The following is an 18,870-nucleotide window of genomic DNA, read 5'->3' as shown; positions in this document are numbered from 1 at the left end:
GAATGATCTGGGATCCTAACCAGATTTGGGACATTGTTGAACGCAAGACACAAAGTGTACATCAACCTAGAAACATTGAGGAGAGATGCTATCAAGTAATACCAGGAGAAGAGAGCCATTCTCCTGGTAGCCAAGCAGAGGTTGTGATACACGCGCCAGGGAAAGGTAGTCATTATTCCCCCTGGCATTGTGTTGAACTTTGGCAAATTCTACCAAAAGAAAGGAGGCACTCTCTTGACCCTGAACTAATAGTTAATGTGAAGCAGCCAGGGGAAGGGAGTCATTGCTCCTGGTCATGTACATAGTATCAAGACACACCACGGGAAGGGAGTGATTCCCCTGGTTTTATTGGAAGTTGTGCAGAACCACATCAGGAGAAGGGAACCATTCTCCTGAAGAAAACAGTGTAAATACGGTTTTGAAAACCAGGGGAAAGGGAGTAATTCCTCCTGGGTATCTTGTTTTGAAGGAACATTGTGTTAGAATGGCATTCAAGAAGCAGGAGAAAGAGCCACTCTCCATAAAGAAAGAACATTCTGGTGTTTACTCTTTAGTTGTAGTGTGAGGGATAGAGGTAGGTTTTGACACAGGAAATTACTTTGACTGACATTCTGACAAGTCTTTTATTATTAGTTTTGAAGCAGGGAACCCCCTCTTAGAAATTAGGGATGGTGAGGACCTCTCCCCCCCCAAACCCCATTTCAAAAATAAAAGTCTATAACAGAAACCATGCCTCCTTTGTGTCAGTCTTCTTCTTTGACACCCTTGCAGCGTCTGTCAAAGTAGATTCCCTTTTCTTGAACTTCACCCCCTGAATCTGCCAGATGTGCCCATATTTATCCTACTCTTGGTACAATTATTGATTTTAAAATGTGCATTTGTAGTCACAGAACATAAAGGATTTTACCAAGTTAAGTTCAACCTAGCCCCCTCTAAGGTGCAACATCTATGCGTTTGGTATGTTGGTTTTATAGGCGATTTAGAAAGCATACGTTCACCAATCAATGGCTTCTTGGTTCTACTGATTGAATCAGAGATGAGCGGCAATGCATGTGCAGGGTTATTGTATATAAATGTATCGAGTAATTTACAAAAGATCAGAAGGCTTTCTAAAAGGAAGCAGTCAGCAGAAGAGAATTACAGTGTATGGTGACTGCACAGCAAAGGAGCAGGTTCCCTTGCAGGCTTTCTGAATGGAGGCAATGTTAAGTGGTTGAGTGGAACAAATGTGGCAGGCTTGTATATGGGATTTCCTTCAGAAACCAGAACCTTTCACACTAAATGACTTATGAGCGACGCATGCAGCGGTGTATCTTATGTCCTTGTTGTAAATACAGAGGCTCTTTTTGGTGGGTTCTGCTATCCCATTCTATGGGACCTAACTTGTTGCTTTTTCCTGTTGGTTTTCCTGGCTCATTGGTCTATAGTAGCCCATATGGCTCCTAAGACAGGGGAGATTCAAGTATGCCGTTTTGACCATACACTGATCCAATCAACCTATACTAGTTCGGTCGGATATGCTGGTAGCAGCTGTAATTTAGTATTGGCTTCACCAGCGGTGCACTCCATTTTAGTGCATTAGTAGCCCAACATACCAGTTTGGTAGCCACAGGGGTACTGCAATCACGTGCTTTGATAAAAATATAATATTTTAAAATAGTGGGTTGGATCACTTGTGTGCAAGGTAAATATTTGCCAGTTAAATATGTGCACGGACAATAGAACAAAGTTACAATTTTCTTATCACAGAAATCCCAAGTGTGTGAGGATGAAACGACCACAGACAACTAGTAGCAAATATTTGCAGGAGACGAAGAAACTGTAAGGAGCCACAGTGCCAATTTGCACTCAATGACTATTATTAGCAGAGGGAGTGAGTGAAGGGTTCAAGAGGATGGGTGGGGGAGGAAGGTGTCCCAATGGAAGATTAGACACTATTGAATCTTTTATCTTTCCCATCAAGGGCATCTTGGAATACATTTCAAAACATGTTGCAAGAGCAAACTATTGGTTGTGAGACGTTGAGTCAGAGATTGGTTAGTGTCCCTAGTGTTAGATCAGTAATAAGGTGTGTCAAGCCAGGGTTGGGCCTTTTGGTGCCACTGGAGATTAGCAAAAAACTATGGCAAAGTGTTCAAGTAGATATCATAGGGTTCATATTTGTGCGGGAAAAGGGCTAGGTATGCAATAGCACTCCTAGATATATTTTCAAAATTTCCAGAGGGGCTTTGTTCAACATTACCTCCAGTAGAGTAACTGAATTTCTGGAGACAATTTTCCAATGGTAAGGTTACTTGGCTAGAATTTGGAAAGAAAATGTGGTGCACCTCAAGGCCACAGGAATAACACTCTTCAGGTGGTCTCATACAGTGATTAATGGGTCTTGACATAGTATATTTTATCAGTAAAAGTTTGCTTGATTAACTACTTGTCATAGTTTAAGACATGTAGTATTCTTCTTGCCTGTCATCTCCATGCTTAGGAGTGTTTACAGAGCGACTAATATCACCCAACCTGGGTGGCTGGCATGTGGACATCTTCATGCGATTCCTATGAATGGATCTAGGTTTCCTTTCAAAGCTAAACCAGAGTGTGGCTTCCATTGGTACTTGGGAAGCTGTAGGTTCTGTGAGAGGCAGTTAAGGGAGTAACAGGTTGTGGTGCCAACTCCTTGGCTGGAGTCCCCTCTTACACTGTACTTGCTTTCAAACCTCCTACTGTAGTGAATGCTTGCATTAGTTCATCAAGAGCATCCAAACGACATGCATTTCCCACAAGTCAGTAGAGAAAAAGGGTTGTTGGAAAGATGTGCCCCAATTGAAGACACTTTGAAAAAATCCCTCAAAAATATCCCAAAATATAGTATAATAATTTGTAAAACAGTGGGCATGAAAGCCGGACTCTTTTTGGGTTCACATGATAGCAAGCATGCAAAAAACAAAGAACACTAAAGCAGCATAGACAACAAACCATTGGATCACTTTTGAAACACGTGCTTAAAATGTACTATGAACATGGTAGGTAGGCCCTTTAAAAACATGAAATAAACAAATGTTTATCATTTGGTGTGCCAGTGAGGTTTTGCATTGCAGCAGAAAAATCTTGTGCTAAAATATATAGTTTAGTACTGTCGAGTTATACGGGTCTTCACAATGCAAAATTTATAGAAAAATATTTACCATTTGTAAAAAATATCTGTAGTTTCCAATACTCTTCTTCAGATAGAAATTTAAAATCCTTTTGTCGTTCCTTCAGCAAATCTTGTTTATCCAAAATCCATTGCAAACTAAAAATACAAAATGAGATTACGAAACATGGTTTTAGGAAAAATAAAAACTCGATTACATCTAGCTACAAAAACGAAAGAAAACAGGAGATTGACCATGCTTACTGGATTGCACATATTTCACAGCATTTTATGATGTTTACCAGACTTGCAGAACACTGCTGGCAAAGATGTATAAAAGTCAACTAAACACCATCACCCCGCTACTTCCATGTAGAATTTGGAAGTAGCACCATACAGCACCTTGATAAAAGGCCAAATTTAATTTAGGATTAGATTTGAAAGTGGCTGAAGCCAACATGTATTGTGCACTGTACATTGGTTCCAACAAAGCTCTGTGGAACAGGCTTAGAGATTCCACAGAAGAGACCAGCAAGATTTACCAACGTATGGCACAGTCAAACCCCAAACACTCTACACATTTGTCATGTATATCACAGCCATCGAGTGTTTGTGACAGTGCAAACCAAAGTTTTTTTCAATGTACGACATCACAAACCAACTCGTTAAAATTCTAGCCCACTACAGTATATAAAGCTTCCCCCACTTCGATTGCCAATGCAGAACAGTAATGATATTGCTTTGCTGCAAGTGCGATTTTGTTCCTACCCCCACACCATAACAAAAGCTGCATAACATGCAAGTGAGGCGATAAGGGGCAAAGGAAATGCAAGGAATGTCAGCTGCCAGAGTAATCTGAGGGGAAATGGTATTCCAGCCACACATTTCACTGGTCACCAAGGGAAGGTGAAGATTATTATGATGGTATTTATTGAGCTCGGACCTAGCTTCAGGAAGTAACAGAGCGCTTTACAATCAAAGGGGGGGGGGGACAAAGTGAGGGAAGCAGAGCAAAAGGAAGTAGGGAGATCACAGGGGAGAGCTGTAAATTGGCGGCAAGGGATCTACAAGCAACCAGGGAGGAAACAGTGAAGGCATAACTGTCTCTAGCATTGTCCCCCATTACAGTCCTGTCACGGCGGTTGGGCACCTTTTTTTGTTCCCATTTTTTACTTGTAGACGAAATTCCTTTGAACACTCCACCATCCTCTTGGTACTGTTTCAGCAGCTTTAGGAGGGCACAACCTCAAGTGTTCACCAGGTATAGCCAAGGTGGTGGTTCAGCGTTATGTACCCCTTATCATCGAATGACTGGATTATAAAGTCTCCTTCATGATCTGCTGAGATCACTAGCACTGTAGGTCCACCCACTACGGATTGGAGAGCATGGAACGGATTGGAGTGCATAGAATGGCGTGACTTGCATGGACGGTTTGGAGTGCATGAACGTTTGAAAGAGCATTGAAAGGAACGGATCCGAGTGCTTGAAACTGCCGTAATACATGGAACAGTTTTGAGTACATGGAACGGATGTAGTACATGGAACAATTGGTGTAGGGTCGATCTCAAGCACCTAAGGTAAACCACCATATCACATCTCCACGCTTACTCCCTTCTTAAGACCACCACTCAACTAGAACACAGCGGTACTATGATACCATTCGGTATAGCTGTTCTCATACCATCATTTGCCTCATACTCCCCATCCCCCTAACTAAAACACTGCTGGTTATACACCCTCCAGCCTAGGCGTTCTCCTCAGACCTAACACAGCCAGAATCGGTCTGGATAACAACCTGCCAGAACGAATACATACTCATGATCTCTCAACCACCACACCTACCGCTAAGAAGCAGCTATCACACGAATGCCACACCAGCTGCACACATATCAAGTGCTCACACGCACCTTATGACTCTCTCTATTCTCTCTACTGACTTGAACTTCGGTTCCCGAGGGCCTTCAACCTACCAGTGCCTTGAGACCATACCAAATGGTACATAAGGCGCTATATAAATGCAAAGTAACATAACATAACTACTGGTGACAACATGGACAGACACTCCCCTACCACTGCCTATGCAGTGTCAAACCGTTGGACATGAGCAAATTAAGAAAGACGGCACCTAAAAGGTGGCACAGTCTTGTATTTACAAATCCCGGCCTTTTGCTGCTGTAAAAGTACATGGTGCATAAAGGACCAACAGGGAGAGCCAGCGACAAGTCTTGGGCCATTCAGCAAGGAGGACCTCATGTCCTACATGTAACCACATAAAGGACTCTCCAACATACACAATAAGACAAGTGTAAAGACAGACATTTCCAAGAGTCTTCGAGATGAAAGTTGACATTGTCTCCCTAGGTGACAGAGTAAACGCAACTGAACACCAGTAGACTAATGACAGGGTCCCCAGGATAATCGAATTATCCAAGCAGTCCAACAGGTAATGGAATAACCTGCAACAGGTTGCAAAGACTTGGAAAAGCACACAAGGAGTGGAAATATCTGACTGACTTTTTTTTAAAAAGTAGGGCAGGGATCATTCCTTTTGCTGAGGTGGTCAGACAACACAAGTGCAGGCAGGAGGAACCACAAGGCTGACAGCTGGAAGGTGACCACTCGGGAACAGGTACAGTGCTTTCTTCTGGGCCAATGGTCAAATAAAAAGTCATGTGATCAGACAATGTTCCTGGAGGTAGGCGGGGCTAACCCACAGCCTGCGATCATGATCGTTTTGCCCGTTGAGGTGGGCAGACAGCACAAGGACACTGTTTGCTTGGATGATTCTCATACAATACTGCTTAATGATAACATGCTTCTGTCCTTTACAGAATGTACCATGAGGGCTGGAGCATGGCATGTCTGGGTGGAATGCGCATCTGCGCCATAGTGAGAAGCTTATGGTCTCAGAGGTACACCCGGACCCCGCCCTGCACTGCACTGCTCTTGGGAAAAGAGCTAGATGGCTGGTCCCTGCGATAATGGTTAGATCTGCACAAACAAGTGCTTATTGCTGACACATCCTAACAAACTAACAGAGCAGAGTTTTCAACAAGAATGTGCTTGTCCTCGGACTGGTGTAGCCTATCAAGATCTGTATAACCGGATGTACGCAGCTACAGGGGCCAGAAGCCGCTGCCTGCCCATGCTGCAAGACAAGCTCTCAAATAAATCCCTTTTTCCTCTCAGTGTCCTGGTGGTACTTTGTTGAACGTGAGCAGTGTGAGTGGTCCAGTGCCCGGACTAAGGCTTTCCAAGCCCTGAAAGGCCAGCAGGCAAGGCAGCACTTCAAAAGTGACAGTTGGCAGGATTATCGGGGGAAGAGTATTGGTAGGCATGTTTGCTGGTATTCCCTTTACCAAGAATTGGAAGGGGGAATCACAATTGGGGAGAACATAAACAAGGCTGCCCCTCAAGTGATCAGGTTTAAGATACTGACACCAATCATCCAGACTCAACACTACAGGCAAAAGGTCACTTCTTGTACATTTCAAGAAAGATGCAGACAGATTTATTTCAGGAAACTCTCTCCTTCATAAAGAGGAGTATTGATTAAGGGATAGGCATAGGCATAGGCTACTCTCTACCCAGATAACTGCTGTGCTTCAGTACAAATGTTGGGGTAACCATCCTGTGCAGGAAGCATTCCCTTTGCTTGTGAATTAAAAATAGAAATTTCTAAAACATAGCTATGCCCAAAGTACATATAAACTAGGTTTCCCAGATGCAACCATAGCATCCAGTTATGCCCCAAACTCTTGGCAAGAGGAATTGCTCATGGGCCTGATCCAGAATCATGTTGCCACATGTGACCTCCTTGGGGGGTTGGACTGGTATGGCTCTTAACCTGATAAGGGATTTCATCACTCCAAAAAGCTCAAATCACAGGCTCTGGCTGCCTCTTAAATATCTTAAACAAGAACTATAAAAGGTTGGGAGTAGAGATCATGGTGACAAATAACATCTGTTGACATTAAAAATATTAGTATAACATTGCTTATCAAATGGGTTTGTTTGCTAATCAATAACATTATTAAACTCTACTAATCTAATTTTTTAAAACTATTTTCTTTTCTTCCAAGTAACTTTTTATTGACATTTTTAAAATCTAACAAACTTTATCCCTCCCTCCCCTTTGTCCATCAATTTAGCTCTGCCTTCCTCGGATGCCGCTCGTCAGAGCAACCGTGAGCACTGCCTCTTGAGCCACCAAATGTTGCCTCGAGTCCTTCTCCTTGTCTTCGTTAGTTAATGTGCCATAGTGAGGGATTACAATAGTACCAAAAGTCTCCTTCTCGGGCACCAGATTCTCTAGAACCTTTTTTCAAGACTATCAGAACCAAATTCCAATCGGCCAAGCAACTTTAATGGTCGCCTTCTATGGAGTAGGAGACTCATTCCAGTGCTGTAAAGTTCCACACCTTGCCCACCCATTAGTGTTCCGAAGGAGCTTCTTTTAATATCCATCCTTGCGCCACTGTTAATGCCCTTGCCATCAACAAAATCACAAACTTTGAGCTGTGCTCTCGTGGGCAGCTCGGCTAGTTGCCCTCCGAGACCCAAAATGGCCAACCTTCTATTGGCTCCTCCCTTTACCTTGACCCGCAGGGTTTCCTCTAATGCGTCTTGAATTACTTCCCACAACAGTTGGATTCAGGGGCATTCCCAACATATATGGCTCCAAGATCCTACCATTCCACATTCCCTCCAACTGTGATCAGTGGACGTGGGATAGAATGTATTTAGTTTGGCAGGGGTTAGATGGCATTGTAGCATGAGGTTTACCCATATTTCTTGGATTTGTATTGACCTTGTGAGTTTTGGTATGTTTTCCCACAGCTGTTTCCACTCTGTCTCTGCAATCTCCTCGCCTATTGACTCTTTCCAGGCCCCCATGTATCTCCTCTCTCCCAGGTGTTCCCCTTGTTTTGCGTGCCCATAGATTGCCCCCATCAAGTGTTTGTCCCCTGAGTCGCCTGCCAGGTATTTCTCAAATGGGGTGAGGCCTCACGTTGCTGCCTCCTTCAGGGGAGGTTGCATTAGCCAATGCCTTATTTGGGTGTAACAAATCTTGCCCCTTCTCCCAGCCGGAAGTCTTCTTTGCATTGCACAAAGGACTTCATTTCTTTTACCTGGAACATATCCCTAATGTTTTAACATCCTCCCTCACGCCACTTGTCTCACCCAGTTAAAATTGCAGGTTTCCGAAAATCGGAATGAACAGGGATGGGAAAGTAGTGATTTGTGTCCTTCTAATTAACTCATCTCAGGAGTCCCCCACCAATGCCACTATCTTACTACAGTACATGTTTGCTTCCCTATCCTCATTTGGTTTCCACAGCACTTTCTCTAGGGAGCACCCCACCACAGCCTCGTCCATTTCCCTCCATGTCTTGCCTCTGTCGTCTCTCATCCTAAAATCTACTTCACCCATACCTCCCCTGTTCCTTGGCATCAACATTACCCTCCTGACTGTCCTCAGCTTTTTGTGGTTCCATACAATCTTCCCTGTGCGTTTTTGGAGAACTCTGAAAAAGGATAGGGAGACTGGAACTGGGAGAGTTGCAAAATACAGCAACCATGGGAGGACCAGCATCTTCAGGACATTGATCCTTCCCAGCCATGAGAGTGTTAACGGGCCTCAGTCTATAAGTTTATTCTTTATGGACTCCAGCATGGGAAGGTAGTCTGCCGCGAATAGCTGCTCCGTTGTTTTTGTTAGCTTAACTCCTAGATATTTTATGGCACTATTATACCCATCTATATGGGAAGGTCTTCTTACGGTTGGCCTCTCTCTCTATTGGGGTCGTCCGGTTCAGGACTTGTGATTTGTGTGCGTTTCTTTTTAGCCCTGCCACTGTCCCGAATCATTGGATCTCTCCTTCCATGGCTTGAAGGGAAGCCTCCAGGTCTGCTAGTGTTAGGAGCATATCACCCACAAATGTGGCTACTTTGTGTTCCCTTCCTCCGAACTGTATTCCTGCTATGTCACTATTGGCACTCATTGCCATCAACAGTGACTCCTGATGGATTGCATATAAGAGCGGCGATAGTGGGCAACCGTGCTTTGTACCCCTCTGTACCTTAATGGCTCCTGAAAGCTGGCTATTTATTGCCAATCTGCGTGTTGGGTTATTGTAGTTAGCCTTAGTCATTGTTAGGAATTTCGGGCCAAAGCTCATCTTCTTCATGGTGAGAAACAGGAAATGGCATTCTACCGGTCGTAAGCCTTCTCTGCGTCTAGGGCAATTACCAAGGCAGGAGCATTCTTCTTATTAACTTTTTCTAGAAGATGTGCTATCTTTCTAGTATTGTCACTTGTCCATCTGGCCTTTATGAAGCCCGACTGATCCGTACTAATGATATTAGGGGGAATTTGGAATTTGGTCTAGACGGGTTGCTAATATCTTAGAATAGAACTTCGCACCTACGTTAATGAATGCAATCAGCCTGTACGGGCTGCATGTGGTTGGATCTTTGCCCGGTTTTGGAATAAGGACCACCTTCACTTCTTCCATGGAGGGGGTGATTTGACCTGCCTCCCCAAAATGGTTGGAGAGGTACCATGTAGGGGATGAGGGCTTCCTCAAAGGTCCTGTAGAACTCGGAGGTGAAGCCATGCGGGCCTTGTGATTTATTAAGGGGTAATAACCTAATGGCCGTACGCACCTCCTCCTTGGTGATCTCTAGCTCCAATAGCTGTCTCTCCTGTTCTGTAATTACAGGTAGGTCAGATTTGTCTAAATATACATGTTGTCTCCTCTCTGACGGATTGTCCGAGCTATACATATCTGCATAGTATCTAGAAAATTTGGGAGATGTCAGATGTATCCGTAAACTTCCCCCCCCCCCCCTTCTAGCTTTATCCTTAGTACGGTTCTGGCCTTCTCTTTTTTTAGAAGCCTGGTGAGAAGCCGGTCTGTTTGGTTTGCGTTTATGTAGTGCTTTTGTTTCAGGAATAGTAGGGATCGATCTGCCGCCCTGGCCTGTATGAGATCTAGCTGGCCCCTCATGGCCCTATATTCTCTTCTTACCTCGTCACTCGCCCCCACTCCCATTCTTGACATTACCTGCTTCAATTTCTCCTCCAGGTCTTTTTCCACCATTTTAATTTCTCAATCACTCCTGGCCTTAATAGCAATGATCTTTTGCTGCCTGAAGGCGTCCTACTTGGTCTGTTACATAGTGTCGCTGGTATTGTTGTCCCTGAAAAAACCCTGTATCCCCTCCCTTATCACTTCCCTTAGTGTTTCGCCTTTAAAACGGAACTGTTGGTTATCTCCATTTCGATAGCCCAGGAGGGCCTCTTTGCCTTCTCATTTTCATTATTAAAGGGGCATGATCTGATAGGGCTATGGCCCCTACTTCCAAGTGTGGCACTTGTCCAAGCACCCTAGAAGATGTCCATATGTAGTCTATCCTTGAGGACGAACGGTGTACATGTGAAAATAATGTAAATCCATCCTTGTCCCCTTCCCTTTCCCTTCCCCTTTCCCTCCAAACGTCCACCAATTCCAGCCTATCCATTTTCTCTCGGTGTTCTTTCGAGGGCTTACCCTGCCCCTGCTTCCCTTCCCGGGTCCCAAGCCATATTGAAGTCTCCCGTCAGTATTATCGCACCCTTTGCAAATGTTTCCAGTCTTGAGAGTGACGTCTGGAGAAAGCCATCTTGGCCTGAGTTTAGGGCATATGTTGCGGCTATTGTAAGTCCCTCCCACCGCCTCTTCTGATTCAGGGCCACATATATTCCCTGGTTGTCTTTCTCTACAGCGGTAACTGTGAAGTCTATGTTGTTTCATAGAGCTATCAGCACTCCCTCCTCTTGGTCTTGTCATTAGTTTGATATATTTGGCAGAAGCCCCGTAGACCCACTCTCTTTCGCGACTCTATACATGCGTTTCCTGTAGGATTATTATATCTGGCCCCTCTCTCCTTATGAATCTTTCCAACTTCTTTCTTTTCAGTGGTGAATTTATCCCATTAATATTTAATGAGAGGATTGTTAATGTGGTGCGACTACCCATTCTCTCGTTTGTGGTTCTGGGTGCTCTGTGTCACAGTGCTTTTTTGGATGACTCTCCCCCACTTCCCCGAGACTGAGTGAGCTCAACCAGCCTCTAGTCCCCGCCCCCCTCCAGCCCCTGAAATAACTCCTCGAGGTTTCACACTGCTGGACCTTTTGGCAGAGGTTGGTAGCCCCTCTTCTTGTTTTGCTTGGGTCTTGCCGTTGCCCATTCCTAGGTGTAAGTTTTGTTCAAGCCCATCGGTCTGGGGTCGTTCACTCTTTGGTCTGCTTCCTCGATTTCTAAGACTGTAGGTCCTTCTTCATAAGAAGATGTTCGATTTTGCTTCCCTTTCCACTCAAATGCCAACCCAAAGGGGAATGTCCAGCGGTATCGGATGTCATTCTCCCCGAATACCTTCAGGACTGGTGCCATTCCCTTTCTTTTGAAAAGTGTAATCTGGGACAAGTCCTGGGAGAGCAGTATTTCGGAGCCATTGTAAGTTAGCTGCTTCAGTTTCCTCGTGGATACTAGTATCTTTTCCTTTATCGTGCAGTCGTGGAGGGCCACCAGGACATCCCTTGGCCTTGCCTCCATCTCTGATCTACGTTGGCCTACTCTATGTAGCCTGTCTATTCTTCTTTCCGACGGACTCGGTGCTTCCAAAAGGTCTGCAAAAATTTTTTGTCGTCACTTCAAGATCTCCGTCAAGGACTTCCTCGGACAAGCACTTGATTCTAATGTTCGATCTTCTAGACCCGTTTAATTCTAGGTCTTCTGCTTGTAGTTCTAAGTTGTGGGTCGTTTAAGTTTTCCGCCAATTCTTGAAATTGCTCTTTCATTGGTATCCACCCTTTCTTCCATTTTGTTCACGACCCTTTATATCCTGTAGCGCCAGCGCCAGGTCTTACCTCATCTTGTCCATTTGATTTTGGACTGTGTCTGCTATTTTTCCTCCAAAGTCATTAAAATACTGCAGGAAGACTGCCTGTGTCAAGGATTGCTGCTGGCCCTCTTGAGTGTGGGGCCCCTCATGGTCTGGATGGTCCTGGCTGTGGTCTATTGCCGGCCGGGGGCTCGCTTCACGCCTCCAGATCTTTTGTATGCTCGTTTCTTGGGGCTTCTAGGCCCCCCTTTGCTGTTGGCTGCTCCTTGCACTGTTTCAACACTGTTTCAACATCGTCTCACCCTCCCCACACCCTGTGCGGTTCTGCCTCCCCGCTGCTAGTGTTATTGAGAACCGGAGAACCGGGGGTTCGTCTTGATTGCATCGCCCTCTTTCAGCTCAGGGCTCCTTTACAAATCTTATCCCTCTGGGGCGTGGGTGTTTCTACAGAGCGTCTTGTCTTGTTAGCTGTGGATACTTCTTTCAGAGAGTATCCCTTACTCTTGAGCCTCTTCTATAACTCGAGAGATTCCATCTTTTGCTTGAATGCAGCGCTTTCTGCATCTCGCCTGGTGTAGCAAAGACAGGGGGGGATGGTCCACCGTGTTCCCCGTTGGCCTGCATCTCTGTGTGACCAAACTCTCTCCTCTCTGCTCCTGCATACCCCCATACCTCTTCCTTGTTTTGTCTGTTCATTGAGAGGGCTCCCCGCCCAGCCATTTTCGGTCCTCCCTCTCCCTGGGGCCCTTACCCTGTGCTGCTCTTTCGTTGGAAGCTCCAGCACTTGGGAGCTTTCACCCTGTCCCAGCCTCCCAATTGCAGCTCCTTACTTAGTGGATTGGTCCTTGCTCACCTCCTCTAGTCACCTGCTCCTCACCGCTCTGGCGCTCTCGGCCTCCAAGGTAGGTCCGCCCGACCGTGCCGTCACTGTTGTACTGGAACCTTGGGTTGCACAGTTCAGCCCTCCGTGATCCATTCATGGCTTTCTCCCTTCCACGTGGGCGAGGTCCCTGGGATCTTGGGACGGGTTGTATGGCTTGCGGCTCGCAGATTTGCGGGGCGTCACATGCCTCCCTTGGCTTTGCCATCGCCTCCGCTCCGATTCTCACGCCCGTCTCACTTCCCGCAACTTCTGGGTGCAGGTGGGCCGGCTGGGGGTGTACAGCTAATTTCCACATCACTGTTTTCTCAAGCAGTGCCCCTTCGACTCTGGGCCCCATTTCTGCAGTCAAAACGCAGGGCAGGGCGTTTCAGCTTTTATTTTTACAGACTGTCTTCCAGGGGTCAAGAGAGGCTTGTTTATGGCACTGTCCACACAACGGCCATCTTGGAATCTTCTGAAAACGAATTTGTGCTTCAATATGGGTTTCATTTACATGACGTCACCCGCTCAGAAAACACTATAATTTGGCAGAGTACTTAAAAGCGCACGTAACCAGTAAATCTCCAACCACAAACACATGCAAGGTTTTGCACACCATTACATTTAAGCATAGACATAGTAAAAATACTTCAGTTCACCACGATATTATACGTGTGAACTATATTTTTAAGCATTAGAAAGGAGTAGCTGTTGAGCAGAACTCACTCCGATAGAGAAAACTAGCATAATTTTACACAACAACCAAAACAGCTCAGTGTTGTACACTCGCGCCAATGGCATTATGTCACACCATGAGAGGAGGGCGATATGGCCACCGAAAGAAATAGGGGGCAAGGGGAGCGCAGGGGAGGGCTAGAAATGAGCTTTACACATTTACATTGATGTCCTATTTTCTATGCTGAACCAGAGTTCTTGAGTGCTTTTCTCACAAAATTGGGTGTTGGTGCCCAGACATAGGATTGTAGTTATACTCCATCATGGATTTTAAGGTTGCCAGAGGAAGATCCAGTGGGAGGGGGACAAGGAGGGAGGGTGTGGCTTTTGGGAAAATAAGGACAGAATATGTTGTGACTTATCTGACTGAACACTGAGAAAAGTTGACAGGTTTCTTCAAAATACCAATACAATTCTTTTGGCGCAAAAATAATTGTTGCGACAATGCTCTGCTAGTTGCCCAAGAATAGTGTCACTCATGTGTTCATTCTGTAATTATTAGGTTTAGCTAAATTTGCCATTTGCTTTTCAAAATAAAGTTTCCACAACGGACAATAACTTGCCTTTTGTTCCATTGATCATGTGCTAGTTCTGTTGCACCCTTAGATTGAGCCCTGGCCAGGAGTCTATGCGCCCTTTTTATTTCCTGTTCTATTTTTCACTTCCCACATCTGGAAATGCATTATTGAATGGTTTGGCTTTATGTGGGTGTAGGAGTAGGCCCCTATTCACCCCAACCAAAAGCAGTCTCACTACTAAAGAAGCAAGTGCACGTTTTGTAAGTAAAGCAAATTTATTGTACAATCGTCCGGGGAGGAGCTAGAGAACGCTGTAGAGTCAAACTAACCCGAGTCTCCCTGAACCACATAAGTTGACACATTATATACACTTTTGCAACAGGTAAAACATTCCCATATATTTTATTATAATCCACATTGGACAAGACCTATATAAAAGAAATCCAATCTTTCTCCAATTCTCCCATTCTCATTGGTCTGCATTATCTGGAATGCCATCTTCAGATCATTTTCATCTCACACCCCTTTTTAGGAATCGTCCGTGGTAGGTCATGACATCATCATATAGTTACACATTCAAACATAATTCATTTCAAGTCACAGCTGGTCCGAGACCTTCTAACCCTAACATAATTGCACATTGAACGGGAACTTCAAACAACATTAGGAAAAGCAGAACAAGCTTCCTTTGAACTGTCGATAGTCATCTCACCCACCCAGATTTTACTGGCGTCCCAGAACATTCTAATCTAAAAGACTAACATTTCAGCTTGTATGGCACATGCTGGGAAAACAGGGTCGAATGACAGGGCGTATAGTTCACTATGGCCTCGAGCGTCACTTCACCCCACATTTATTGCTCGTCAAAACAAATGGCTGGACCCCTCTGCAAGCACCCAGAAGTGATTACATCTGCTTTCTGCGAAACTACTAGGCCATAAACATCCTGCCCGGCTGACCATCTGCCCAGTTAACCATTACTTATCCTTCGGCCTCCAATCCTGCAAAACTAGTTGTTCCCAGACGCTCAGAATTCACCTTGTGAACTCCTGGCTGCAAGTTGAATCAATTTAAAAAGAAATCACAATACATGTGAATTTTTGTAAATTCCCTGTGTATGTATATCAGTGTGCATGCATGTTTAATAAATATGGTGTCTTCTTTACAGTTGGTTCTCCGTGATAAGCCCCCTTCCTCGCATGCACATTATGAAACTCATCACCCAGCTTCTAGGCACTTCGTAGCACCCCATATCTGGATCATGTTTATATTTAATTTGGCGGATTTGGCATTTTACTTGCTACGCGCATGAAGATCTAATATGTATCAACTTGAACACAAAACATGAAGTAACATTCCATTCACATCCAACTACATTTCGATGCACTACCAGTTACAAATATGGCACGCACAACATAAACCCCTTGTCATCATTGGGACCTTTCTGGACCACCCCAACATTCCCCCCCTTAAGTTAATACGTTAACTAATAAATCATATTCCTGTTCTTTAAAACCATCGTCTCTAATCAGCTCTCATATTGGTCCGCAAAACCAACCCGACTCTACCCCCCCGCCCACCATTTCCACAAGCTACCCGCTGCGCCACACAATCATCCCAATTTCGTGGAGGACACAAGACATCTATAGTCGGAGTACTCATGTGATATGAAATGGTAGTCATTCAAGCTTTAGACAGGGTCAAATTCATCATAGCAGCTGCTTTCGGAACCTGGACAGAACATTGTGAAAACATTTCACAAGACGGTACCAAAGAGGTAAATAAATAAATAAAGGCCCAACCACGGGTCGCTTGTGATTCCTGCCTCGTTCTCCATCATTACTCTGAGCTTATGCAAGGCAGCAACTGTCTGACTCAGAGACCCATCCTCCAAATCATTGGGAGGCACAAACGTGCAGCACATGCTCCCTATCTTCTGGCAGACCCCAACCTCCATAACTGTTAGGAGGTTGAGGGTATACCTATTGTGTAAGGTTATAAGCCTCAGTTGTCACAGTTCTTCCTTGATGGCACTGAAAACGGATGCAGACGAATTGACAAACAGCAGGAGTTTATACCGGGTCACCTGAAGCCACTTGGCATTTTCCGCGGTTTGAACACCATGTGCCAGGAGGCACGAGAAGACTGCCGGTGTGCGACTAAACAGCCGGTACTGTTCAGGGATGTTCATTAAAGCTTTTGATGATGCTGCTGAGAGGTAATTGGACTGCTTGGTCCGTCGGAATAGTCCCACCTTTCTATGGTCAGGGTCATTGATATGTCCATGTGTGATGATTAAAGGAAACGCAAGGGGCAAATGGGGCACAGATGAGGCTTTGAACATTGGGTGGGCAAGGATCAAATGTTCCTCAGGAATGACAAGCACAGGCAAAGTGGTGAAACTGCGCACACCTCACCAGGTTGGAGGCAACTGCCTGTATGCGTACAATCTGCAAGTCCAAAAAGTTTCCAGAAGAGCAGCTGTACCTCCAGCCAGGTTGGCGATGCAAAGCGCGCAGCTGCAGTTCCCATTTGTGCCAAAAGGCACTGTGCCATCGCCCTTAAAACACAATGGAAAAGGGGCAAGTTCAACAGATTTGTCGGACTCCTTGAGCCATGTGAAATGTTAGATATTTTTGCCACACCTTTTCACATTCTTGGTTTACACGTGCCACCCCTTCTTCTGAGAATCTCCCTCATCCCTACAGCTCTGCACATTTTCACCCCTTTCACCCATCGATATTGATAATAGCTGCTTTTAAACGCAACTTGGCTCTTTGCATACACCGAACCTTCTTCTGCTCTTTACAATCTGTAGTCGAACATTCTTCATCAACAGGTAAAATGGATGCCGTGAACGATTTGCCCCTGGAACTGCCCTCAGACCATGCACAAAACTAGATGCACTGGACACAGTGTGTCTTCTACCTCTCTCTCATCCGGGATAAAATACCCTAGGGACACTAAAAGCATGGGGGATGAGAGAGCAGATGTAGCAAGAGCCTACAGATCTCGCTCTCCCAACTCTCCTCATGTGGTTATACCATCCTTTATCTGTTGCAAAACCATGTGCATCTACATTTTCATCGTCCTCATTTTTCAGTAAATTTGCATCAACATTTCTTTTTGGTCTTAATAATATAATCTTAAAATTCTATGAGGCCATATAAATGCAAACGATTCACATCCAAACCTTTCATCCTTGAACATGACGACAAAAGAAACAAAAAGACATACAACCATCCTAATATACATTATGAATTCAAAATGTTCTTTTCAAAACAATTTTAGTTCCTGGTTTATTATCTGCACCCCCTTTTCCACTGGAATGTACTGCAGATCGTTTGGGCAAACTGAAAATTGAGCCTGCTCCTGTGTCGGTGCAGGGGTACCGGTATCATTTTGTACGTAGCTAATGTGAATCCAGCTATTGTTGCCCATCATCTTCACAGCAGTTGGAGTCGCGTAAATCACACGGTTCGGCCTATGGAAACGCTGCTTATTCCAGCGTTGTACAAAGGTTCGGATAAAGATCCAGTCACCAGGGAGTAGTAGATGCTTGTGCCGATTGTCAGTTTCTTTGCCACCTACTCAAGTAGGCTGCTGGAGATGAGACACAAAATGTGAAGATATAAAATGCTGACGCTTAGTTAAAGCCCTAAAGTACTCCTTAAACTGCTCAACCAGGATTTCTGCAGTCTTATAAGCATCTGATGCAGTGCGTGCAGGTGAGAACAGTGTGTGTAATTTATGCCCTGTCACGCCCTCCCGATGGCTGAGGTGGTTTTCTTTCCCTGGCTGATTCCTCAAATAAAATTGCACGCAATAGAATACAGCACAACCATGATTTCCTTAATTTGTTACACATCTTAGCCAACTAGACTTTATGAACCCCATTTAGCCATTCCACAAACCCATTGGCCTGCGGGTGGCACACCAAACACAACCGGTGCTTGATTCCCAAGAGCGAAGTCATTTCGGAGAACAAAGCATTAAAAAAAGCAGGTTCCATTGTCAGACTTCAGACCTCACAAATTCTCCACCGTGGAAATACCACCTCCACCAAAAATATGGCTGCAAACTTAGCATCAGTGTGTACGCTGGATGCAACCTCAAGCCACAGAGAAGGGACAAACTAGGACTATAAGGTACCGGTAATTGTTACATTTCATGAGCATATCAACAAAATCTATACAGAGTTCCCGAAATGGCCCAGTGGGTCTAGGCAAAACTCCTTATTGCCCTTGTGGCGTTTCCAGGATTGAGTTTATTACAAATCTACCTACCTGTTCCTGGAGGTTTGATATAAACCATTCATCCTGGAGCTCTGCTGCAATGGGTCATTGAGTAGTGCTAGACTGGTAATGTAGTTGCCCTAGAGCCACAAGAAGTAGTTCTACATGCATTGCTACATTCGCAGTTAGCTCCTGTCTTCACAGCAAATCTGCAGACCAGACGACACATCCTCTCTTTGCCCAAAGCTCCTGTTCCTCTTTAGGTGCTTTTCCTTGCATTTCTAGGATTTGAAGCACCAAGGCTGCAGTATATGGAGCTGGTAACTGTACCTGCTGGGACACGGTTTCGATTTTCTGGGAATCGGTCAATGGCAAATATGCTGCTTCTTTCGCTGTCGTCTGCGGCATCATTTCTAAGTGCTATGGAATTAATGTGATTAGTAGGTGCAGCGCATTTTACGATGCCCACCTCTGACCAGAATTAACAATTAGATTAGTCTGGA

The 18,870-nt window shown here is 44.9% G+C and overlaps 1 protein-coding gene across 1 annotated transcript in view; it reads right to left on the bottom strand.

Moving 5' to 3' along the window:
- Positions 1-18,870, bottom strand: part of CCNC (cyclin C) — an 813,217-nt gene that overhangs the window by 756,780 nt on the left and 37,567 nt on the right. The window contains exon 2 of the mRNA XM_069606395.1: positions 3,180-3,286. Within this exon, the coding sequence (XP_069462496.1) occupies positions 3,180-3,286 (107 nt within the window). The remainder of the gene's footprint in view (positions 1-3,179; positions 3,287-18,870) is intronic.

This window comes from Ambystoma mexicanum, chromosome 4p, assembly GCF_040938575.1.
Source record: "Ambystoma mexicanum isolate Mex_15411 chromosome 4p, UKY_AmexF1_1, whole genome shotgun sequence".
NCBI classification, from domain to species: Eukaryota; Metazoa; Chordata; class Amphibia; order Caudata; family Ambystomatidae; genus Ambystoma; species Ambystoma mexicanum.
Note: the sequence above shows the minus strand (reverse complement) of the source record. Positions and strands in the feature narration are given on the sequence as shown.